This window comes from Mytilus californianus, unplaced genomic scaffold (genome assembly GCF_021869535.1).
Source record: "Mytilus californianus isolate M0D057914Y unplaced genomic scaffold, xbMytCali1.0.p SCAF_5, whole genome shotgun sequence".
NCBI lineage: Eukaryota > Metazoa > Mollusca > Bivalvia > Mytilida > Mytilidae > Mytilus > Mytilus californianus.
This window is the reverse complement of record NW_026262701.1, coordinates 64,859,710-64,887,580: the sequence shown is the minus strand read 5'-3', so window position 1 is coordinate 64,887,580 and position 27,871 is coordinate 64,859,710. Positions and strand designations below refer to the sequence as shown.

Sequence of the window (27,871 nt, the reverse complement as noted above, 5' to 3'; positions counted from 1 at the left end):
GTCACATTATTCTGACTCAAAGCTGACAAGTCTTTGCTATTACTCCTAAATGCCATGTGCTTACCAATTTTAAAGTTTTTGGTTTGTCCCTGCTAGGGTTGGAAACCTAGGACGTTCCGCACTATAAGTGAACATGAACCCTCTGAGGCGGTTTAGTTTTGGATGAAAATGTATTACAGTAATTAACTGTTAACCACTGTTACACTATTTTCAAATCTATGAAGGATATTAATCAAAGTTCAATGAAACTTTTTATATTGTTATTGATTTTGAATAAATTTAGATTGGGGTATAATGTTTGACCTTACAACGACTAGAAAACAATTCTTGGTTGATTTATTGATGTCTACATTACTGCCCCTCGGAATTAGGTCACAACCAATAAACAACTAAAAATTTTAATCAATGGCACTGAATAGTAAAACAAATTATGTATATTTACTGTGTATTTGCCTTGAAGTTGGTTTTTACTTGACTCAGTCGACTCTTTATAGGAGTTATTGCCCTTCCAACTGTTCAAAGATGATTTTTGACCAATTTTAGTGGTTTTGCCTAGTATCTTGAAAAACTAAAATGGATTAGACTAAAACTTTGAAATGATCAGCAACACAAGATCTACAAATATCAATATGAATTAAATTGTTAATCAACTCCTAACAGGATAAATCACATTTTAAAACATTTTTTTTTTCATTTCTACTGTTACCATTTCAGAATGGTCAATGCACTGTTATCATACCAAAAGGTTATTGTACTGTTACCATTCCAGAATGGTTGATGTACTGTTACTATTCTGGAATGTCAATCTATTGATATCATTGAAAAATTATCGATGTACTGTAACTGTTTACATAGCAAAATATCTGTGGAAATTATACTTTAAAATCATCTTCATTCTACAATTTTGAAAAAAGTCATAAATTGATAATTCTCACTTTCATCACCTGAGTCGCGAAAGGCAAAAGCAGGTCTAGTATTACCCCTGGACTCTGTCCGTCTATCCATCTGTCCGTCCTAAAGACCTTGGGAACAAAACCTTTGTCACAGTTTTCTTGGTTTATATTAAAGAGAATGATTTAATATTAAGTATGCATATTCATAATGTTGGGTTGAAGCGAGTAAGCAATTTTAACGCCCACTGTGCAGCCCCTACCTTTTTGCCCATACTTTGAAATTTAACAACACTTGTACAAGGCAAACTTTTTTGAAAGTTTTTTTGGTTCCTCTTGAAGGAAATGATTACATATTTGGTCTGCAGCTTGATCATGTTCAGTTGTAGCAAGTAAGCAATTTTACATCCACTATGCAGCCACTTCCTGTTTGCAGATACTTTGAAATTTTACGACACTCATTGTACATGGCAAACTTTTGTCAAAGTTTTTTTGGCTCCAATTGAAGGGAATGATTAGATGTTTGGTTAGCCTTTTTGTAGTGTTGAGTTGTAGCGAGTGAGCAATTTTAACATCCACTGTGCTGCCCCTTCCTTTTTGCTGATACTCTAAAATCTTACAACTAATTGTACAAGGCAAACTTTCGTCAAAGTTTTCTGGACTCCTTTTGAAGGGAATAATTTAATATTTGTTCTGCAGCTTGATAATGTTTAGTTGTAGCGAGTAAGCAATTTTAACATCCACTGTGCAGCCCCTCCCTTTTTGCTGATACTCTGATATTTTTACAAAGCTAATTGTACAAGGCAAACTTTTGTCAAATTTTTCTTGACTCCTTTTGAAGGGAATGATTTAATATTTGGTCTGCAGCTCGATAATGTTCAGTTGTAGCAAGTAAGCAATTTTACATCCGCTGTGTAGCCACTTCCTGTTTGCGGATAATTTGAAATTTTACAACTCATTGTACATGGCAAACTTTCGTAAAGGTTTTCTTGTCTCCAATTGAAGAGAATGATTTAATTTAGGTCAGCATCTTTGTAGTGTTAATTTGTTAAGCGAGTAAGCAGTTTTTTGGCTTAGAGGAGCTCAAAGATGGCAGACCAGGCAACATCGTCAATTTAATGATACTGATGTAAAGAAAAGATTCACAAACTACAAAGAAGAAATATACTTCGGTCCAATATTCCTGTGTAACATATGTCATGGTATGTTTACAAAAAAAGGAGTACATGAACTCAAAGACCACTACATAAACATGATAAATAAGCTTAATTTACAGTATCCAGGACTATATGATAAAGCTGTTGAACATAATGGACCATCATGCAAACATCTGTGATGTGATGGATCAAGGTCATTATATGAGGAAGCCAAGGGCTTCCGAGGGTTAATAGTGAATTTTTATTGTGTGCCAGCCGCACGCCTTTATACAGTTGAGTTATTTTTGTATGTCCAGGTGGTATATAAGGACAGTTGACCTGAGAAGTATCCTCTTTTATTTTGAGGCAAACAGTAATAATTATCTCCAGTGTATATATTGCATATGTAGTAACACAACCAGTATTTGCATTTATATCAAACCTTATCGGGAATGGGTATCCACTATGGAGGGTACTATTAACGCAGGCTTGCCTCTGGTTAATAGTGAACTCTTTACAGCCAAGAATGCAAATACCAACAAAAAACCTCAATCACCATAGTGTCAAAAAACTGGTCTCTCATACTTTATGTATCTATGTATGAGCTCCAAATCATATTTTAATATCTAAATTCAGATAAAAAGAAAATTAATCTGTCTCCATACATGTATATCACTTATTTGAAAGAGAATACAACTTCACCAATATGTTTATCTACATATCCTTTTATTCCATCTTTTACATATGTTAGATGTTATAAACAATCTCTGTATTTATACCAAATATGTAACAACCTGTATTAGAAAATAATTCAAACTCTTTTGACCAGTTTTTAAAACCTAACTACCACTCTACATAATATGTAGCGGGTCGTAAAGTATCGCATTTTGTCTCAATAACATTACTCCAACAATACCTCAGAATTGCAATGACTACCATGAAATTATTTCTTTGTTTTGTGGAATAAAGACTTAAGCTTCATAATAACTTTTATTATATTCAAAAATGTTTACATCCCTCTGAAAAACATTTAATACTTTAAAGTTCATTTAAAATGTCTCTCACGTATAACAAATCAACACTGTGCGGTTTTCTTCATTCGTAACAAAGTCACCATAGCAAACACATTATCTTATCATCATAATCATCCACATGAAAACAAAATCCTTATGATTATCAATAAGAAAAACATTGTCTCTATACTTCTTCACAATCTCTGGAAAATTTTTGTTAAATTAAACTCCATATGGCAGCAAAATCCTGTTGCGAAATCCAAAAGTTATGTCCATATTAAAAAAAACATTCATCACTTGTATGTAGAAACGCTCTGAACAGACAACCATAGCAGATCCTCCTGGTCCACCATACAGGTAAAAAAGGGGCCAAAAAAGGCATTTTTCTAGTTTCCGGACAATAACTTGTGTATGGATCTCTATGAAATTTTACCACAAGGTTCCATACCACAAAGGGAAGGTTGGAATTGACTTTGGGGTTATAGCCCAAACCGCTCAGGAATTAGGGGCAAAAAAAAAGGGGGGGAAACAAGTTTTTCTGGTTAATGGACAATTAATTAAGTATTAGTCAATGGATCTCTATGAAATTGTACCACAAGGTTCCATACCACACACAGAAGGTTTGGGTCGATTTTGTGGGTTGTGGCTTTAATCGTTAAGAATCTAGAGGCCAAATAGGGGCCAAAAACAAGACTTTTCATAAACTGGCTAAGCTCGTTCTAACATAAATTATTTCTGATCTATATAAAGAAACAACAAATACTGATATGGCAGGAGATACACACCAAACAGGATGTGTAAATTATTATATTTAGTTTGTAAACAGATTTACTAAGAAAAAAGTAAAATAACAAAAATACCGAACTCCGAGGAAAATTCTAAACGGAAAGTCCCTAAGCAAATGGCAAAATCAAAAGCTCAAACACATCAAACGAATGGATAACAACTGTCATATTCCTGACTTGGTACAGGCATTTTCTTATGTAGAAAATGGTGGATTAAACCTGGTTTTATAGCTAGCTAAACCTCTCACTTGTATGACAGTCGCATAAAATTCCATTATATTGACAACGATGTGTGAACAAAACAAACAGACATAATGGGTAAAAATGTCAAAAATAGGAGTACAGCAGTCAACATTGTGTTATAATCTTAATTATTACAAAAACAAGCAAATATGTCAACAAAGACAAACAAAAAAGCATATAGACAAAACACATTAGCAAAGTATTGCACAACAGCAAGAAATCTTCAATTGAAAATAAATACAAATCTTTTAACCAATTTCAATGAGGATTAATTTAAAGTCTTGAATTGTTTGAGGTTTTTACCATGTATTACTATATTGGATATTTGGACATTTTTAAATAGGTATACATTGAGGTCCAAAGGGTCCAAAATTAGACTTTGTTTGATTTCATCAAAAACTGAATTCTTGTGGTTCTATGATATGCTGAATATAACTCTGCATTCAGCTTTTTAATTTTGGGCCCTGTTTTCAAATTAGTCCATATTAAGGTCCAAAGGGTCCAAAATTAAACTTTGTTTGAATTCATGTTTTTTTTTTTATATGCTGAATCTAACCATGGAAATAGATATTTAATCACAATCCAAATTCAGAGCTGTAGCAAGCTTGAATATTGTGTCCATACTTGCCCTGACTGTTCAGAGTTCGACCTCTGCGGTCGTATCCAGCTGCTCCAGGCGGAGCGCATTTTTAATATATCATTGAGTGAAATTCCAGATTTTTTCGCAGCTGAAGCTGAAGCACTACGATATGAGTGTACTTTAAATTTGTTTATATCAATTCATGCATTGCATGTATAAGACTTTTTTCAACCAACGAGCAATAGTTGAAGTTGTAACATGTTTTAAAAGAAATGAATAAATTTTTACTTTTTCGAACATCCTTTGTCCGTAAAATATAATGTTTAACACATCTAACAGGACAAATCTTCTGTTTTTGATATTTATGTATGACGACATCTACATTTGATTTGTTTGGTTTAGTTGTTTTTAATAAAACATATCTTAAAATCAAAGAAGTGTCTGTATAATACAGAAACAAATCTCAGATCTAAATTAACAAGTGTTTGTGATCTTTGTGCTGATGACAGTGCAAATAAAGCAATGCATTTCAAAGTTAACATTTTTAGAGATAAATTCTCGTTTGGATATAATTCTGATAAGTACTTCAAAACTGTACCAACATTCTATGCAAATGTATATCTAGGTAATGAAGGCCTTAAATTAAGTATGCCTTTCATAAATCTAGTTATGTGTTTATTATTTACCAATTCAGCCATACCCATTAACATCAGAGTCTGACAAATGGCTGATTTAATGAGAATTAATACAGCTGTAAGATTTTTTGTTTTCATACTAAAAAGATAGATAATTCAAAATAAAATGGAGAAGTGGAATTGATTTGTTCCTTACTACACCACAAAATCCACTTCCTCCAAGCATATTCATACTGTTTATTGGTTGAATCTCTCCATGACTCTGAGAGAATTCTGACAGATCTTTTTGAAAAGCCTTTACCAATGAGATATCGCCTGATACAATACAAGCGATAAGGAATAATCTTCGCTTGTTCATTGAATGTCTTTGACCATTGTGAGACAAAGTTTACAGATCTGACCAATTCAGTAATTTTAGTGGAATAGAAATTAATAATTCTAATAATTTTGTGTAGTCCAAACAGGAGCTATAATTTATGCCTTCCTTGCCTTGTCCTCTTCTATTTTCTGTAGGACTCTTGGTAACTGACTGAAAGGAGCAAAAATATATGGTTATAAAATACTCCAAGAGAGAGAAAATGCATCTGAAGCATAAGCTTCTGGATCAGGAAACCAACTAACATAGTTAGGCAGTTGTTTGTTTAAACGAGATGCAAACAAATCAATTTCTGGATTGAATAAACTTAAAGTCTCTTTTTTAAAAACTGAACTGTTAAGTTTCCACTCTGAAGAATCGTTAAACTGTCTAGATAAATTATCTGGTTTTCGATTTGTTTTCCTGGGATATGAACAGCTGATATAAATACTTTTATTTCAGTACTCCAAAACCAAATTTCTTTTGCTTGTTTTAATAGCGATAAGATTGATCCACCTTGATTATTGATGTATGCAACCGCTACTGCGCTGTCTGTTCTAACACAAATATGACAATCTTTAATAGACTTACAGAGAGCCTTCAATGCCAAATTTATTGCTTTTAATTCTAACACATTAATATGATTCTAACATTCATCTATTTTCCATCTACCTTGGATACAATTTTTCTAAAACACTGCACCCCAACCTATCAAAGATGCATCAGTTTGTAAATAAACTTTTGGAGGCTCTTGTCGAATTGGACAGCCATTTTCTTTTTTATTATTTTGAATCCACCATAAAATCTCATTTTTACTCTCCACAGACAAGGACATGTGAGCATTAAAATTTTTAAAAGATTTTTGTAAAGCTTTTGTTTTGTCAATGTCAAGATATCTATGCTGTAAATGTGCAAGAGCAATTGCATGATAGGATAAAGAATATAACCCAATTAATTGGGCAACCATACACATTTGTGTAATCTTCTGATCAAACACTTTGTATGAAATTTCTTTAATTTTTTGTATTTTATCTTCTGGTAAAATGCCTTGAACAAAACTGAATTAATAATTAATCCCAGAAACATTGTTCTCTGTGAAGGTATAAAATTTGATTTCATTATATTTATTCAAAAGCCTAGTGATTTTATTGAATCAATTACAAAATGTGTGTTTCTTTTTGCTTGTTCGAAACAATCTGCTTGTAAGAGGGAATCATCATTATAAAAGAAAGAACTAATTCCTAACTGTCTCACGTGTGAAAATACCACCTTCATCATTTTGGTAAATACTCTCGGAGCCGAAGCTATTCTAAATTGGCGACATTCAAAATTATATAATTTGTTATCCCACATAAATTTCAAATACTTTTTACTGTCTTCATGTATGGCTACAGACCAATACGCCTCAGACAAATCCAGGCTTGTAAAAAATGCATTTTGAGAGATGCTTTTCAAAATATTACTTCTAGAGTTTCTTGTTTAAAAGGGGCCTCGGTGGCCGAGTGGTCTAAGTAGTTACTACTGTAATCACTAGCCAGTCAACACTGAGGTTGTGAGTTCGAACCTCGCTCGGGCGGGTGCACTCAACTCCAATCTTAATTGACTAGGATTGTCAGTTTTCCTATCGAAGGTCGGTGGTTTTCTCCGGGCGCTCCGGCTTCCTCCACCAATAAAAACTGGCCGCCACGAAATAGCCCAAAAAGCGGTGCTTAAAAGTGGCGTTAAAACACCAAAAATCAAATCAAATCAAATCTTGTTTAAAATGATAATACTGAATATAACAGTTTAATTTTTTCAGGTTAACAACTGGTCTAAATTTTCCATTTTTCTTTTTCACAAGAACAAGATTTGAAATAAATTCAACTTTCTCATGGTGTGAAATTTTAATTGCTCCCTTTTTTAACATATCAGATATCTCCGCATCAACTAACATTTCATCATTTTTAGCTCACCTGGCCCAAAGCTTTTCTCATCACTTGGCGTCCGTCGTCGTCGTCCGTTAACTTTTACAAAAATCTTCTCCTCTGAAACTACTAGGCCAAATTTAACCAAACTTGGTAACAATCATCATTAGGGTATCTAGTTTAAAAAATGTGTCCGATGACCCCGCCTTCCAACCAAGATGGCCGCCATGGCTAAAAATAGAACATAGGGGTAAAATGCAGTTTATCAGGTCAAGATCTATCTGCCCTGAAATTTTCAGATGAATCGGACAACCCGTTGTTGGGTTGCTGCCCCTCAATTGGTAATTTTAAGGAAATTTTGCCGTTTTTGGTTATTATCTTGAATATTATTAGAGATAGAGATAAACTGTAAACAGCAATAATGTTCAGCAAAGTAAGATCTACAAATAAGTCAACTTGACCAAAATGGTCAGTCGACCCCTTAAGGAGTTGTTGCCCTTTATAGTCAATTTTTAACCATTTTTCGTAAATTTTTGTAATCTTTTACAAAAATCTTCTCCTCTGAAACTACTAAGACAAATTTAACCAACCTTGTCCACAATCATCATTAGGGTATCTAGTTTAACAATGTGTCCGATGACCCCGCCCGCGAACCAAGATGGCCGACATGGCTAAAAAATAGTACATAGGGTAAAATGCAGTTTTTGGCTCATATCTCTGAAACCAAAGCATTTAGAGCAAGTCTGATGAGAATAAGATTGTTCATTATGTCAAGATCTATCTGTCCTGAAATTTTCAGACCAATCAGGCAACCCGTTGTTGGGTTGCTGCCCCTGAATTGGTAATTTTAAGGAAATTTTGCCATTTTTATACGACCGCAAAAAAATTTTTGTGGTCGTATATTGGTATGACGTTGGCGTCGTCGTCGTCGTTGTCGTCGTCGTCCGAAGACACATTGGTTTTCGCACTCTAACTTTAGTTTAAGTGAATGGATCTCTATGAAATTTTACCACAAGGTTCAATACCACAAAAGGAAGGTTGGAATTGATTTTGGGGGTTATGGTACCAACAGTAAAGGAATTAGGGGCCAAAAATAAGCATTTTTGTAACTTCCAGATATAACTTGTGTGTTAGTGTATGGATCTCTCTGACATTGTACCACAAGGTTCCATATCACAAAAGGAATGCTGGGATTGATTTTGGGCCTAATTGCCTCAAAATTTTAGGAATTAGGGGCCAAAAAAGGGGCAAAAAACAAGCATTTTTATAGTTTCATGACAATAACTTGTGTGCAAGTGTATGGATGTTCCTGAAATTGTACTACAAGGTTCCATATCACAAAGGGAAAGCTGGAATATGTTTGGGGGTAATTGCCGAAACGTTTAGGAATTGGGGGCCAAAAAGGGGCCAAAAATAAGCATTTTTTTAGTTTCCAGACAATAACTTGTGTTCAAGTGTATAGATTTCTCTGAAATTGTACTGCAAGGTACCATACCACAAAGGGAAGGCTGGGATTGATGATGGGGGTAATTGCCTCAATATTTTAGGAATTAGGGGCAAAAAAGGGGCAAAAAACAAGCATTTTTCTATTTTCAGGACAATAACTTGTGTGTAAGTGTATGGATCTTTCTGAAATTGTACTACAAGGTTCCATATCACAAAAAGAAAGCTGGATTTGAGTTTGGGGGTAATTGCCCTAAACGTTTAGGAATTTGGGGCCAAAAAACACATTTTTCTAGTTTCCAGACAATAACTTGTATTCAAGTGTATGGATCTCTCTGAAATTGTACTGCAAGGTACCATACCACAAAGGGAAGGCTGGGATTGAGTTTGGGGGTGATGAATCATAAGGGGGTTCAAAAAATTTGGGGGGGGGATATTTTTTTTTCCTTTTTTTTCTTTTTTTCCTTTTTTTTTTCTTTTAAAATTTTCCATTTTAAGTTGGTTATTTCTGATTTATATTTAAAAGCAAATAATAATGATATGGTAGGAGATACACACCAAACAGGATGTGTAAATTATTATATAATAAGTATTGTGCAATAGCAAGAAATTTTCAATTGCACAGTATTGCACAATAGCAAGAAATATTCAATTGCACAGTATTGCGCAATAGCAAGAAATCTTCAATTGCACAGTATTGCGCAATAGCAAGAAATATCCAATAGCACAATATCGCGCAATAGCAAGAAATTGTCAATTGTACAGTATTGCGCAATAGCAAGAAATATTTAATTGCACAGTATTGTGCAAAAGAAGATACTTCGTATAAATTGCTTATTTCTTGACCAATTTCAATGGGGTTTTATTCTTGAATTCTTGGGGTTCTTTAATATGCTGAATCTTTAACCGTGTATTTAGTTTTTGGATTTTGGGCCCCGTTTTTAAATTGTTTAAGTTTGATTTCAACAAAAATTGAATATATGGGGTTCTTTGATATGCTGAATCTAACCATGTATTTTGATTTTTTCTTTGTGGGCCCCGCTATCAAATTGGTTCATATTGAGGTCCAAAGGGTCCAAAATTAAACTTTGTTTGATTTCATCAAAAATTGAATTATTGGGGTTCTTTGAAATGCCGAATCTAACCGTGTATTTAGATACTTAATTTTTGGTTCCGTTTTCAAATTGGTCTACATTAAGGTCTAAAGGGTCCAAAATTAAACTTAGTTTGATTTGAACAAAAATTGAATTCTTAGGGTTCTTTGATATGCTGAATCTAAACATGTATTTAGATTTTTAATTATGGGCCCAGTTTTCAAGTTGGTCCAAATCGGGGTCCAAAATTAAACTTTGTTTGATTTCAACAAAAATTGAATATATGGGGTTCTTTGATATGCTGAATCTAACCATGTATTTAGAATTTTGATTTTTGGGCCCCGTTATCAACTTTGTCCACATTGAGGTCAAAAGGGTCCAAAATTAAACTTTGTTTGATTTCATCAAAAATTGAATTATTGGGGTTTTTTTGATATGCTGAATCTAACCATGTATTTAGATTTTGGATATTGGACCATAATAGGTGAATGTCCAATTTAAAATTTTTAAGTTCTTAGACCACATTCATTCTGTGTCAGAAACCTATGCTGTGTCAAATATTTAATCACAATCCAAATGCAAAGCTGTATCAAGCTTGAATGTTGTGTCCATACTTGCCCCAACCAACTGTTCAGGGTTCGACCTCTGCGGTCGTATCAAGCTGCGCCCTGCGGAGCATTTTATTGGTTATTATCTTGAATATTATTATAGATAGAGATAAACTGTAAACAGCAATAATGTACAGCAAAGTAAGATCTACAAATAAGTCAACATGACCAAAATGGTCAGTTGACCCCTTAAGGAGTTATTGCCCTTTATAGTCAATTTTTAACCATTTTTCGTAAATTATTGTAATTTTTTACAAAAATCTTCTCCTCTGAAACTACTAAGACAAATTTAACCAAACTTGTCCACAATCATCATTAGGGTATCTAGTTTAAAAATGTGTCCGATGACTCCGCCCGCGAACCAAGATGGCCGACATGGCTAAAAAATAGTACATACGGTAAAATGCAGTTTTTGGCTCATATCTGAAACTAAAGCATTTAGAGCAAATCTGATGAAGATAAAATTGTTCATTATGTCAAGATCTATCTGCCCTGAAATTTTCAGACCAATCAGGCAACACGTTGTTGGGTTGCTGCCCCTGAATTGGTAATTTTAAGAAAATTTTGCAGCTTTTGGTTATTATCTTGACTATTATTATAGATAGAGATAAACTGTAAACAGCAATAATGTACAGCAAAGTTAGATCTACAAATAAGGCAACATGACCAAAATTGTCAATTGACCCCTTAAGGAATTATTGCCCTTTATAGTCAATTTTTTACAATTTTCATAAATTTTGTAAATTTTTGTAAATTTTTACAAAGTATTTTCCACTGTAACTACCGGGCCAAGTTCATTATAGATAGAGATAATAGTAAGGAGCAAAAATGTTCAGTAAAGTAAGATCTACAAACACATCACCATCACCAAAACACAATTTTGTCATGAATCCATCTGTGTCCTTTGTTTAATATGCACATAGACCAAGGTGAGCGACACAGGCTCTTTAGAGCCTCTAGTTATTAAATTTTATAGGTCTAGGAATTATATTTTGAACTGGTATCTCTTCAAATTCTATTTTGTAACCAGTAATTTTTTCTAATATCCAACTATCTGATGTTAATTTTTTCCAATTTCTAATATGATATTTTAATTTACCAATTTTTAAACTAACTTTTTCATCATGTTTACTACCAACCTGTCCGTCCGTCGTCAACATGTCGGACAATAACTCAAAAATGCTTTAACCAATTTGCATTAAAATTTGGTGAAGTGTTTATATTTATTGATATGAGCTCCCTTTCGATTTTTATAAATTTTAGATTTTACGTTTTCGAGTTATGGGGTTTTATTCATTAAAAAGGGGGATTTTCCAGTTTTCGGACAATAACTCAAAAGTGCTTTGAGCAGTTTTCATGAAACTTTGGTGAAATGTTTATATCTATTGACATAAGCTCCCTTTCGATTTTTATAAATTTTAGATTTTACGTTTGCTTTAAGCAGTTTTCCAGATAACTTTGGTGACTGGTTTATATCTATTAAAATAACCTCCCTTTAGTTTTTTTTTTTTTAATTTCTGATATGACATTGAGGAGTTATGGAACTGAATTCTTTGAAAAAGCGACAGGCGTATCATTCGCTCATGGCGCAGCTCTTTATTTCTTCTGTATTGAGAATTCATGTTCATGGGTTGTCTGAATGACCCTCTTGAGTACTGGCTTTGCCCTCTGAAATTGCCTCTTGTGTTTGACGTTCCAAACCGGTACCCTCTCCCAATAAAATCGGCCTCTGAAGTTTTTTGAACTAATGTTTTTGTTTATCTTTTGGACATCATTTATTTCCCTCAGCCTTTTACTGATGTCGTCTCCAAAAAAAAAATCACCCACAACTTCATTTCTATTACAAAGTTGGTGGAATGTACGTCCAATATGTGGCTTAAGATTCATTCTCCTCTTAATGGACATCTCATAGTGCAAATTGCATTGTATTGTCAGATATAGCTTTCGAAATCAAATCTCTCATTGTCTTAATACAGGGATTTTTCCTTCTTAGTAGTTCAGTCACCTTAATCAACTTTGATATATTTTGAGAAATTAAGTCTTCCGTCTTGGCTCTACGGGCTAAAAATTGCCAAATTTCTGGTTTAACTGGTGGTGGTACTAAAGCTTTACAGTTACTAGGTATCTTACTATCGTCAGTCAAAGATGTAACATCAGATTTCTTCTTACAAATTCGTTCATCATCCTCGAATATTTTAGGCATTTCATATTCAAATTCATCTTTCCCACTTTCAATAACAAGTTGTGTCGGATCAACCACATTCAGACAAATCAACAGATTCAAACAAGTTGAAAACTTTTGCGACCTCATTATCTTCAAGTTCTTGTACAAAATTCTGGGGATTCACAACTTGGACCTGCATTACCACTACTCTTAACATTAATTGCAGACACAATATTACTTGATAAATCAGCAAATAATTGCTTCAACAAATCATTCTGCTCAGCTTGTTTATTTTTTTTAAGTTTTTCTTGGAGCCTTTGGCTTACTACAACTAGCGGACAGTTCGTCCTCTTGCGTATTTTGAATATTTCGCATCAAAGGCGCTTTGCCCATCTTATTTCTGTCTAGATCTTTTCCAGGTCCTTTTTCTGGAGGCATAACTACTGTTTTCTTAGTATTGACCACGTTTGAACTCACATTTTGTGAAAGATTCGAATTAATTTCAGGTTTATCTAAAACCTGAACGCTCTCCAGTTTATCTGTAGTGTGATTCACACTTATATTTTCTGAAAAACAAGAGAAACTAGCGTCAAACTCATCCTCAGAAGCAAAAAGCTTCATTGCCTCCTCATAGGATCTATCGTCTTCAGATTCTGAAGAATATGGTCTACGAGACCTTGCCATTTGTAAAATCTAGACGTGCCGATCCAACAGAGTCTGCTTGATACGTTTAATTAAAGCGTGCGGCCTTGAAATAAAAGAGGATACTACTCAGGTCACCTGTCCTTATATACCACCTGGACATACAAAAAATCACTAAACTGTAAAAAAGGCGTGCGGCTGGCACACGATAAAAGGTTCACTATTAACCCGAGGCAAGCCTGGGTTATGATATATACTGTATTTCTTCTTCATAAACAATACATATGCCACACATGTAATGGATGGTTAATGCATAAGCACAAATTACCCCATTACATCCAAGAATGGTCTTGCAATGTCAAGTGAACTAGAATTATCAGAGCTCTCTTATGTCCTTATAGTTAAAAACTTTATATTCTTGAAACTCTTCAAGCTTCCTATAGCTAAAAGCAGATTGTCAGCATTGAATAACAAAATAGTAAATGTACCAATCGCAGATGGTGACATATTAAGGACTCTTTCACAGTAAAGTTCTTTGCCGCACTTATCTCACCAGGCTGGTCTTATTCCAGTATAATTAAAAAGAAAAAAATCATACAAATCTGCAGTAAAAGAAGCTTACATATTTCCACATAAACTTATGAAAGCTGTGGCAAAATAAAAAGAGCTTGAACATCAAGGTTATACATCAATTGATTTGACTGATGAATATTTACAGCAGTTTGTGAGTCTTCTTTCAAAAGAAGAAGATGACTGTGACAAAACAGAAAATTTTTCAAATGAAAATATTTCTGACAACAATAACAACCTTACTCTAAGTTATCATTAACGGTAGTAGTTGTTGAACAATTAACTGCTGTTAATGATGATAACTTATACGAGTATTAGACAGACAGATGCAAGAGTCTGTTAATACCTCTTATTGGTGTTCCCACTGTCTGTATCACTCTGGTCAGCTCTTCATAAAATTGCATATGACGGCTTTGTGACGTCATATACATTAACCCGGCCTAAATAACTTTGCCCCGGACATATCACCGACGTCAAAATGAATGAACCAACATTGATAAGTTTGACCCGAACTTATCAAGTCATCTTCTGGTTTGCTTGTGAAATATCAGCTGCTCGACACAATATGAAGTCTTTTTGAACTCGATCGCTGTGCTCACTCTACAAAAAGCTTCATATTGTGACTCGCAGCTGATATTTTACAATATCAATATGCAGACAACCTGATAATCGGTACAGATGAACACAATTTTGAATTGTTTTATATTTGTCATTTTGGGGCCTTGCATAGCTTGCTATGCGGTATGGGTTTTTATACGACGGCAAATTTTTGTGTATCCGTACTATGTTATGACGATGTCTGCGTCTGCGTCTGAAGACATTTTGGTTCGCAGACAATAATTTGTTCAATAGCTTGAATTAAGCCCATGCCTGTATATACATTGAGCTATCATTTGGCACCAGTCGTTCCATGGTTAATGAGAAAACACTTTAATGGACATGAAAAGGACCTCCAAAATTTTGATTAAAGGTCTTGATGTCATCACAAAGCACCAGTCGTACCCAGTCAGCCTCAAGTTATCACTTTGCATCTGTTGCTCAATGTTTGTTAAGCTGTCATGTTTCCCACAGGACCAAAGTATGAAATTCTTGTTAAAGGTTCATAATCACAAATTTTGAGAAACGTCTTTTTTTAAGGTAGGATTTCATCAACTCATCGAAATACACATAAAAATTGATTTCGCAATGTCAAATATGATGTCAAATGTTAGTTTTTTTGTAAAAGAATAACAAATTTTGAGGAAACATCTTTTTCTGCTAGGATTTCGACAAAAAGATGTACATGTATAATATGTATTCCACATAATTCTCTGATGTTAAAAGTATTGTCAAAACTCACCATGTAGGGAAACACCCAACATAATACATAGTTCTTGGATTTTAATAAAACATATATTCAAGAACAAATCCTGAATTAATTGATTGTGTCAAAATTTATAAAAATTGTCACCTCATGAACATGAATTACTTTGTATACATCAGTCTCTGTGCTTCACACAAAAAGGTGTCAGTTTTCTAGTATAAAGGTTATTAATTAATTTTACCTCATTTTTTACCTCAAACACTTGTATGATGCACATTGCACCAATTTGATATGTGGATGGTGCCTTGTATGAATAAAGTGTACGTTTTGGGTTCCCGGTTGTTTTTTGTATAGAAACAGCACAATCACAACCATTCATTACACTAAACTAAATTCCTTTAAACACTTGCTTTATAGACTTTGTTTATTGCTAGATTATTATGCAATTTTCTCTGCTCGCTTTTCTTCCTTTCTTGATAATTAACTAATTAAGAAATCATATGAAAGATCTAAGGCATTGATATAATAGTTTTTTGAAACCATCTTTGTGTGTAGTGCAAAATACTCTGGAACTGTTGTATGTTTAAAAACTGAATTCTGAATATATAAAAAGATACCAGGGTTATAATTTGATGTGCTTGATGCTCTTTTAATCTACGTAAGAACCATCAGTGGAGCTTAGACCAAAATTAATCAATACGATAGATGCTTTTTCAGATACATTAGCTGTGATTGCCAGATCCATAGGAAACGAAACTTTTATGCCATTGGCACAAGACTCAGCAGTTTTAGGTATAAGTTTGTTGGAAACAGTTGATGACCCTGATCTCAGAAGATGTGTGTAAGTAGTAAACTAACCAGAACGAAATATATAATTAAAAAGATATTCACCCTGTACACTGTTTTCCGTGTTATCTCTGCTTACTTGAAACAGTAAAAGATGGTTTATTCGTGTTTTCCAAATGAAGTATTTTATAGAAGTAATTTCTCTTCTTGCAACTCATAAACCGTAGTCATAGAGCCTTTTGATATGATGTCCTTGGTTCATTGAGAGGAAATTGAAATCACGGGCAAAGTTCAAGGTCATCTCCATTTTTACCATTTTTTTTTTTGCGGTTTAATACGATCACGGTCGTATAATGTTATGACATTGTCTGCGTCATCGTCAGAAGATTTGGTTTCCAGACAATAACTTGAGTATAAGTGTATGAAATTGTACCACAAGGTTCCATACCACAAAACGAAGGTTGGGATTGATTTTGGGGGTTATTGTCCTAACTGTTTAGGAAATAGGGCAAGAAAGGGACCAAGTGAGTTTTTCTCATCACTTGGCGTCCGACGTAACCCCAAAACATTGTTCATCTGAGCTCAGCTCTTTAAAGGAACAACTTGTTATGATTGAAACTTTATAGTGTCAGGAATGTTTGACCAAGAGGGCGGAGTCTATAATGATGGACATGTGATCCCCCATAACTCCAGTGCGAAGAGCGTGAAGTCTCGCACCTCGCGAGACGTTACTATGGACACTTCTCGTAGATCTCGAGATTTAAATAAAGATACTTCCGGTCAACCGGACCTGTATCAAATGATGATACAGATGCAAATTATGATGCAAGAAGCAATTCAAAATAGAGGACAAATAGATCTTAATACCGATCTTACAGATCACAGCAAATCAGAAATTGATTCGGAGCAAGAAGATGTTGGGATGGCATTGGGAAATTTATGTGAAATTACAGATAATGTACAGTTAGATACATGTGCAGCGGACATGACGTCAGATACTGACGACGACTTAATTCTTGTCGTCTGAGGTTTAACAAGGTCCTAAAATATCAGATTCTTTGGCCAATATAGTTAACACTGGAATGAAGGAGAAGGTATCAGAGGACAAAATCAAGTCTTTGCTTACGTCCGGAAAACTGTGAGGCACTGGTGCCTGTACATGTTAACTTGCCCATTTGGAAAACACTAAATAAACAAACGAAAAATATTGACATTATGATTCAGAAAAACCAGGGCATCTTATGGAAAGGCATTGTTCCACAATTAACTTTAATGGACAAGCTACTTAACTTAGTAAAAACTAAGAAGGGAATTGAAGCAAGTGAAGTGAGAGATGTGCTTAGCCTTGTTAAGGATTCAATTGTTTTTATGCAAATGGCATATTCTGATTTAAATGTCAAGAGATGACAACTCATCAAAACTAATCTAAGACCCTGTTATCGGTCACTTTGTCTAGATAATGCTCCTATAACAGACAAATTGTTTGGTGACAGTATAGTCGACAAAGTTTAAGAGGTAGATGTCGCAAACAGAATAGGAAGGAAACTAGGAAAGGTGAAGTCTGTTCCCGCAACAACTTCGACAGACAACAGGGACCATAGGGTGAACAACAACTACAACACTGGTTCAGCAAACAGATTCCATGCACCTTACAATATACCAGATAACCGGTTCAGATTCAAAATGCAGAATACAAGCTATAGACCAGCATTTTCTCATTATAATGATCATTTTTTAGGGAAAAGACCAGTCTGGAAGATGGACTTCAAGAAGAAAGACAGGCACTAAATGCTGTTGACATGGAGTGTGAATCTTTTGAACATGTAAGTTCACAGACTGATTTTAAGGTTACACGTATTTACATTCATGAACACGCCTGACAATTTTATTGCATGAAAAAATATGTAAATTTTTTGGTTGCTGGAAATTGCTTACACAAGATAATTGAATTCTTAGTTCGTTAAAGGTTACAAAATTGAATTTGACACTGTACCGCAGCAAACTAAAATACCTAGACCCATTAAGTTTAATGAATCAGAACAGTCTTTAATTAATGGAGAAATTGAAAAATTTGTACTCAAAAATATTGTTCAAAAGGTTGAAAAACCATGAGATAAACAAAAAAGAATTCTTTCGAACATTTTTATCAGACCAAAAAAAAGATGGGTCTCATAGGTTAATATCAAATTTGAGAAAACTTAACGAACAAGTGGAATACTACCATTTTAAAATGGAAACACTTAAAACTGCATTACAGTTAGTTAAACCGAATGTCTGGTTTGCATCTGCTGATTTAAAGGATGCATATTTTTCTGTTAATGTTGTACATTGTGACAGGCAGTTTTTAAGATTTTATTGGAATGGAACAAAAATTCAATTTACTTGTCTCCCCAACGGATTGAGTGCACCGAGAATATTTACTAAGCTTTTGAAACCTGTTTTCTCTACACTTCGAAAAAATGGATATTTAAATGTGGCATACATTGATAAAAGTCTTCTTATTAGTGATACATATCAACATTGTTGGGATAATATTATAGACACATGTAATCTACTCGACCAACGTGGGTTTACTATTCACCCTAAAAAATCAGTGCTACATCCATGTCAAGAAGTAACTTTTTTGGGTTTTGTTATCAATTCTATAACAATTACAGTAAAATTAACACCTGAAAAGGCAAAGACAGTTAAGACTATTGTAGTCATGTGCAATATGTTTGTTAAAAAATTGGAAACAAATATTCGAGAGTTTGCTAAATTAGTTGGAAAATTGGTAGCTTCTGGACCTGCGGTCCAGTTTGCAAACCTCTATGTTAAACCTCTTGAACCAAAGAAAGACAAATCATAAAAATTTAATAGGGGAAATTATGCTGCAATAATGTATTTGGATGGTGAAATATATAAACATTTAATTTGGTGGATAAATAATATTGAAAAGTCCAGCAAACCTATACCAAGAATAAAACCTAATATGACTCTTCAATCTGATAGCTCAAAATCAGGATGGGGAGGCCTGATTAAACATCCGAAATTAGCTATGGCCAAAACAGGGGGACATTGGTCTTACCATGAACAAACTAAACATATAAATGTGTTAGAGTTCTTAGCAGCCTTATAAGTCTAAAAAGTTTTTGTGCTACTAAAAATAGTATTCATATCAAGATATTTTTGGATACTAGTAATACAGTAGCTGTTCAGTATATAAACAATATGGGAGGAAGGAAGGATGAGTTAAATGAGTTAACAAGAGAAATTTGGAATTGGTGTGTAAATAGAAACATTTGGATTAAGTGCATGTCATTTGCATGGGAAAACTAATGTAGAGGCAGACAGACTTTCAAGACATTTAAGTGATGATATGGTATGGAAGTTAAATGAAAAAGTTTTTCTGACTATTCAAAAACTGTGTGGTCCGATTAATATAGACCTCTTTGCGTCACGACTTAATTGTCAATTGAACAAGTATGCTTTGTATATTACGGATCCAGAGGCGTGTGCAATTGATGCATTTTCTTTTTCTTGGAATATGTATAATGGCTATGCTTTTCCTCCTTTCAGCATAATTGGGAGAGTGTTCCAGAAAGTAGAAGAGGACAAAGCAACATTGATATTGATAGCACTAATGTTCACTACTCAACCATGGTTTGCAAAAATTCTTCATTTGATAGCTGGACAATCTTACATACTACCAAAGAAAAATCTGTTGAAACATTCGTCAGATCATTCAAGGCAGCATCCGTTAAAGAAAATGCAGTTAGCAGTATTTCCTTTAGCAGGACAACCCTCAACAGTTTTGGCTTACCAACAGCCACTATAAACATTCTATATGACTCATGGAGAAATTCCACAAAAAAGCAATATGGGAGTTATCTCAATAAATGGGTGGAATTTTGTGATAAAAGACAGATTAATTCATTTGAAGCATCTAATACTATAGTTTTATAATTTCTGACAGACCTTTTCAAAAAGGTCTTGGATGTAGTGCTCTAAATACAGCTCGCTCAGCTCTATCATCAGTGTTGGATTTAGGAAAAGTCAATTCTATTGGTAATGACCAATTAATTTGTCGTTTTATGAAAGGTGTATATAATAAAAGACCAACTTTACCAAGATATGAAGTGACATGGGATGTTGATGTGATGTTGAAGTTTTTATGTACTTTATCACCTGTAAATATGTTGACTTTGAAAAACCTTACTTTAAAATTAACTATGATATCAAGTTTAATGACAGCTAAAAGAACACAAACACTACATCTTATGGATATCAATGAGTGTGCTGTTAAAAATGATGAACTAATTATAAAAGTGACAAAATTGATCAAAACTTCAAAACCAAGGCCGTACTTTGACCTGTAATGGTTTACTTTTACAAATTGTGACTTGGATGGAGAGTTGTCTCATTGGCACTCATACCACATCTTCTTATATATATTTGTCAGACATTCATTTGCCAGCATATAACAAAGACAAATCTTTATGCGTTGTGAATACATTAAAAGGACTAAACCATTAAGAGGACAACATACAAAGTTGTTTATTTTTGACAATGAAATCTCATAAACCTGTGCCAAAAGACACTATCAGCAGATGGCTTAAATTAATAATGAAACTTGCAGGGTTAGATACCAATTTGTTCAAACCACATAGTTTTAGATCAGCCGCGACTTCATCTGCTAAAAAAGCAGGGATTTCTGTAGATGTTATAATGAAATCAGCCGGTTGGAAAAAAGAATCAACTTTCAGAAAGTTTTATGACAAACCTATAGTAGACAATATCAAGAAAAAGGAATTGAGTACAAAACTTCTTGATAACTATCTCAGTCATGATCAGTAAATTTATCTATATCTTAAACTGTGGTATTACATGTTGTAAATGCATTCTTTTTATTATGATGTAAATAGTTTAGCATATATGATTTCTGTTTAATTTAGAAATTTAGTTATTACATTGATACTTACATATATTCAGAACAAAACTTTTGTGGTTTGGTATATGGTCATTGAGATTTGTAACTGTTCAATTTGGACTTTCAGTTATATTCATGGACATTGAGGTCAAAATTGTCCAAAATTAAACTTTGTATGATTTCATCAAAAATTGAATTCTTGGGGTTCTTTGTTATGCCGAATCTAACCATGTATTTAGATTTTTTATTTTGGGCCCTGTTTTCAAATTGGTCCACAATAAGATCCAAAGATTCCAAAATTAAAGTTTGTTTGATTTCATCAAAAATTTTATTCTTGGGGTTCTTTGATATGCTGAATCAAACAATGTATTTAGATTTTGGATATTGGACCATTATAGGTAAATGTCCAATATCAAATTTTTAAGTTCTAAGACCTATGCTATGCCAAATATTTTAATCACAATCCAAATTCATAGCTGTATTGCACAGTTAATAGAAATTGTAAGTAGAGTCATAGTTAAAAATTATAATTTTAGAGAAGAAATTTTGTATAAATATAGTTTGAAATTTACAGTTCATTATTAGATATTTTGAAAAGTAATTAAAGGTAAGTTTTATAGATTTTTGAAAGACATTGTATTAATGATGAATGATATCTTGGAAATTGTTTTTTTTTCATCTTTTTTGTAATTTTTTTTTAAGAACTTCATGGTAGGTTTGTTTGTTATTCTATATAAATTAATTTTCAGAATGCTATATACAGTTGGATGCAGACCTAGCATTACATGCAAAGTGGCGGAAAAAGTTAACGCGGCGTTCACTCACATGCACTTTATGTAAACACCACGTTAACTCGGCGTTAACTCCAAAATTTCAGTAAACATAAAAGAAAACGGGCGTTTACTTTTACGTTTACCCCCCGCGTTAACATGAAAAAGGCTCGTCTTCTATTTTTGTTAGAAGTAAACACACGTGAACATTTGGTAGTAAACGCTTCTTAATGCAGTTTGTCAACGTATCCTGGATACACTGACTAATCATATCACATGACTAGCTATGTAAAAATGTCCAACTGCCCATGTTCAACAAATACATAGATTAACGATTACAATGCATGATTCTTTTCTTTTGGTACCTAAGGATGAATAGTTTTACACAAATTGAGAGCTTTATAAGTCTACGGTTACTAATATTTATGTCAATATTAATAAAAAGTGACAATATTTCTTCTTTTTATACGCCCGTCAATTTTTGACGGGACGTATTATGGTATACAAATGTCCGGTGTCCGTCCGTCTGTCTGTCCATCTGTCCGGTGTAAACATGTCGCACCGTAACTTGAGAATGACTTATCCAAATTTCATGAAACTTAACATAGTTGTTTCTTATGATGGTCAAACGATCTGTATACTTTTTGGTGAAAATAAGATTAAAACTTTTTGAGTTTCGGGACTTAGTAACTAAAACAGCTGTGTGTTTTTTTTCACATGTCGCGCCATATCTCAAAAACAGTTTATGATTATTGCTTAAAACTTTACACACTTCTTAGTTATATTAATCGTAAGATCTGTATACTTTTTGGTGATGATTCAAAATTTTATTTTAGAGATATTGAGTATTTTGTTAAAAAAGGGGGAGGGGTTTTTCACATGTCGCGCCGTATCTCAAAAACAGTTTATGATTATTGCTTAAAACTTTACACACTTCTTAGTTATATTAACCTTAAGATCTGTATACTTTTTGGTGATGATTCAAAATTTTATTATTGAGTTATTGAGTATTTTGTAAAAAAAGGGGGAGGGGTTTTTCACATGTCGCGCCGTATCTCAAAAACGATTTATGATTATTGCTTAAAATTTTACACATTTCTTAGTTATATTAATCTAAAGATCTGTATACTTTTTGGTTTTGATTCAAAATTTTATTTTAGAGATATTGAGTTTTTTGTAAAAAAAAAAGGGGGTTTTCGCATGTCACGCCGTATGTCAGAAACTATTTATGCTTATTGCATAAAAATTCACACACAAGACGACGGGCGTATCATGCGCTCATGGCGCAGCTGTTTATTATTAATATCCATGTACTGGCCTGATAGTTGAGTACCTTTAATACCTCAGGATGGATTGTTAGACATAAAAGTGAAGAATTATAAGTTTAAAATTGCAAAATTTGTTGTCAGCATCAAGATAAGATGCCAATATTTTCCCTTTTCCTTGATTATTATGTACCAGCATTAAAATTTGGTTGTTTTGGTACCTTAGGATGGATAGTTTTCACAAATTGAGAGCTCTTTAAGTCTACAGTTACTTAAACTTATGTCAATAACAATTAAAAGTGCCAATATTTCCTTCTTTTTTTTTTAATAATATTCTTGTACGAGCCTGGTAATTGAGTACTTTTTATCTCAGAATTGATAAAAGGGAGGGAGTTAAAGTTTAAAATTGCAAAATTTGTTGTCGTCATCAATATAAGGTGCCAATAATATTTTCCCGTTTGTTGAAATATTATGTAAAGGCATTAAAATTCTGTTCTTTTGGTACCTCAGGAGGGATAGTTTTACACAAATTGAGAGCACTACAAGTCTACGGTTACTAATATTTATGTCAATAGCATTAAAAATTGCCTGCCAATATTTTTATATAATAAAAGCTTCTACTGGCCTGATAAATTCTCTTTTTATACCTTATAATGGATTGTTTGACATAAAAGGAAAGGACTCGTTAAACGGATTTTTTTTTATAAAAAGCAATTTCTGTGGTCTGCAGGGATGAACAGGTTTAATAAAATTGACATTATACATCGTATATATAGGTAGCTCAACAAAATCATTATTTATGTCCTGCCGTCACCGGAGGGGATGTTAAGTGTTGCTCTTGTCCGTCTATACGTACGTCCCGAAATTGGTTTCCGTTCTCTAACTTTAGTTTGCCTCAACCAAATGTTATGAAACTTATACACAAAACACTGATCAAGTTCGAATTTGGGTGGCGTCATTTTTACCGTTCTCGAGTTATGCCCCTTTATAACGTTATATGCAAGCGGGGGCATCATCTGTGTCCCATGGACACATTCGCCATTTATTAAATGCAGTAAAACATGAAATACGGAAAATATTTTGAAATGAGTGTAATTGTCTGAAAACAAATTTCATAGATCATTTTATGTCGTCTGTTTTATTGTAAGTCTGTAAGCAATGCCGATTTGAATCTACCGTAATGAATATTGATGACAACATATAAAACTTTCTTTTTTTAAGGCCCGCCGTAGCGGCATTAAGTTTTACCCTTGTCCGTCTGTACGTCCCAAAGTTGGTTTCCGTTCTCTAACTTTAGTTTGCCTCAACCAAATGTTATGAAACTTATACACAATGCTTATTACCACTAAATACAGATCAAGTTTAATTTTGGTGGCGTCACTTAAACCGTTCTAGAGTTATGCTCCTTTACCAATGGAAAAAATGCTAAATTTTTTGTTTCCGTTCTCTAACTTAAGTTTGCCTCAACCAAATGCTATGAAGCTTATACACAATGCTTATTACCACAATATACAGATCAAGATTGAATTTTTGGTGCCGTCACTTTTACTGTTCTAGAGTTATGCCCTTTACAAATGGATAAATTGTTGAATTTTTCTTTTTTTTTTCTAAATATCAAGTCATTTTTGTCGAGCCTGCGACTTTTGTCGCAAAAGCGAGACATAGCGATCCTACATTCCGTCGGCGTCGTCGGCGGCGTCCACAAATATTCACTCTGTGGTTAAAGTTTTTGAAATTTTAATAACTTTCTTAAACTATCCTGCATTTCAACCAAACTTGGACAGAAGCTTGTTTTATATGATCAAAAGATAGTATCCAGAAGTTAATTTTGTAAAAAAAAAAAACCTGTTTATCCGTATTTTACTCATAAATGGACTTAGTTTTTCTGCCAGTTAACATTACATTCACTCTGTGGTTAAAGTTTTTCAAATTTTAAATAACTTTCTTAAACTATCCTCGATTTGTACCAAACTTGGACAGAAGCTTGTTTATAATCATAAGATAGTATCCAGAAGAAAATTTTGTAAAAAAAAAATTCTGTTTATCCGTATTTTACTCATATATGGACTTAGTTTTTCTGCCAGTTAACATAACATTCACTCTGTGGTTAAAGTTTTTTCAAATTTAATAACTTTCTTAAACTATCCTGGATTTGTACCACACTTGGACAGAAGCTTGTTTATGATCAAAAGCTAGTATCTAGAAGGAAATTTTGTAAAAATTTATTTCCTGTTTTTCCGTATATTACTTATAAATGGACTTAGTTTTATTCCAGTTAACAAATACGTACAGTCTTCTGTTAAAGTTTTTAAAACATTTATTAGATTCATAAACCTTCTTGGATTTTTACCAAACTTGAACAGAACTTCTTACAATCAAAAGATAGTATCTAGAGGAAAATTATTAATAATTTTTTCCCCATTTATGTTGAGCCTGCGACTAACAGCAAAAGTAGGCGAGACACTGGGTTCCGCGGAACCCTTACGAATTTTTAAAATTGGAGTTATCTTCCTTTGTCCATGATTATAGTTGAATCAATTACAACAATGCTTTATACAATGCAATGTTTAATTTTGCCTTCCACTGATAAATTAAAGCAATTTTTACCCTTCATTTCTAAAAATATTATAAAGTCTTCTTTGAAAATTTGAGTTATCTTTCTTTGTGCATAATGGTAGTTGAATCAACTACAACCAATGCTTTATACAATGCAATATTCAATTTTACTTCCTACTGATAAATTAATTTGTTTCCGTTTTCTAACTTTAGTTTGCCTCAACCAAATGTTATGAAACTTATACACAATGCTTATTACTACATAATACAGATTAAGTACGAAATTTGCCTTTTACCATTCTTGAGTTATGTCCCTTTATAAACATAAAAATTGCTGAATTTTTCGTTTCCGTTCTCTAATTTTAGTTTGTCTCAACCAAATGTTATAAAACTTATTCACAACCATTCAAGAGTTATGCGTGTTTACAAATAGAAAAATTGCTGAATTTTTAGTTTCTGTTCTCTACTTAAGTTAGCCTCAACCAAATGTTATGAGACTTACGCACAATGCTAATTACCACAAAACTCAGATCAAGTTCAAATTTGGGTTGCGTCACTTTTACCGTTCTTCAGTTATGTCCCTTTATAACTATATGATGTGCAAGCGGGGGCATCATCTGTGTCCACATGTGGACACTATCCACATTTTTTTTTAAAAGTTTTGCAGTATTAATTATCCGATAATTTCTGAAAATATTTGTTTAGCAATACTTTATTTATTTATCATTTGCAACATATGAATAAGCCATTGAAAATCCAAATTAACACATTTCATTAGAATCGGATAGAATGTATACTTTTAAAAAAGTTATGGTTTTATATTCAAACTTTAAAATTAAAAATCATTCTAACAAGAAGAAAAAAAGTTTCATTTATAATTTTCACAAATAGTTAATTGGAAGTGTAAACACGCGTTTTCTAAGTGTACGTACAGGTAAAGATGTAAAATTTGTAGTAAACACACATTAACTACTGACTAAACGGACACAGAGTAAACACGCATATACTCAGTAGACATTAGAAATTTCCATTTCAACAGCGTTAACGTAATTATAGTCAACGCGAAAATTGGAGTTAAAAAATGAAATATGTGCACACGGCGTTAACGTACGTTTACTTTATATTATGCTTGGTCTGCACCCAACTGTATATATATTTTTTTTTTTGGATGAAGCGAACCCCTTTTAACACTTAGCTAATATTGTCCATTAATAAATAAGTAAATTAAATTCTTGGTGTACTTGGATACGCAGAATCTAACCGTGTATTTAGATTTTGGATATTGGACCATTATAGGTAAAAGTCCAATTTCAAATTTTTCAGTTCTTTGACCACATCCATCCATGTCATAAACCTATTGTGTGTCAAATATGTAATCATAATCCAAATTCTGAGCTGTATCAAGCTTGAATGTAGTGTCCATAATTGTCCCAACTGTTCAGGGTTCGACCTCTGCGGTTGTATCAAGCTAATTTTTTGTCATTTTTGCCTTCATCTTGAAAGCAGTAAAAGATAAATAAAAACTTTAAATAACACAAATTGCTCAGCAAGACAAGATTCACAAATAAGCCATAATGGCCGAAATCTTCAGCCAACTCATTATTGGAGTTAGTGCCCTTAATGATAATTTTTAACATTTTTTTGCATTTTTTGCCTATTATCTTGAAAACTATAATAGATAAAGAGAAACTTTTAAAAGGAAAAATGATCAGGATAAGATCTACAAATACATAAATATGACTGAAATTGTCAGTTAATTCTTAATAGTGTTATTCCCCTTAAATTATGATTTTTACTAAAAAGTGGCCATTGTTGACGATGTAGGTGAGCGACACAGGCTCTTTACAGCCTTTAGTTTTGGATAATGGATGACATAACTGTAGTGTAGGGAAGGATTTGCATCCGTGGGTTTTTGCACAGAGTAGTTAAACTTTCTTTTCCATCTACTGTAAATTCAGAAATGATTGCGATGTTTTTATTAATGTGAATATTGCGACTTGGTGGTTATCGCAATAATAAGAACTTAAATTCTGATATCTGAAACATATATCTGTATGGAAATTGTCCTGAAACGGCAATAAAAATTTTGCATTCTCGTCCATTCTTCAAAAATCGCAATAATAAATGTGCACAATAATTTCTGAATTTACATTAAAAACAGTATCAATGTTTTGCTTATCTGAAAGGTGATTTAAACAAATGGTGATAATCATTAAGATC

The 27,871-nt window shown here is 33.2% G+C and overlaps 2 protein-coding genes across 7 annotated transcripts in view; one reads left to right on the top strand and one right to left on the bottom strand.

The window, feature by feature from the left end:
* LOC127701233 (importin-4-like) overlaps positions 1–27,871 on the top strand; it is a 997,117-nt gene that overhangs the window by 411,204 nt on the left and 558,042 nt on the right. For all 6 annotated transcript variants that reach the window (XM_052205057.1, XM_052205056.1, XM_052205054.1 and 3 more), the window contains exon 18: positions 16,083–16,206. In XM_052205057.1, coding sequence (XP_052061017.1) covers positions 16,083–16,206 — 124 coding nt within the window. The remainder of the gene's footprint in view (positions 1–16,082; positions 16,207–27,871) is intronic.
* Positions 10,049–27,871, bottom strand: part of LOC127701240 (zinc finger CCCH domain-containing protein 13-like) — a 406,889-nt gene continuing 389,066 nt past the window's right edge. The window contains exon 2 of the mRNA XM_052205066.1: positions 10,049–10,621. The gene's annotated coding sequence lies outside the window, so the exon portion shown is untranslated. The remainder of the gene's footprint in view (positions 10,622–27,871) is intronic.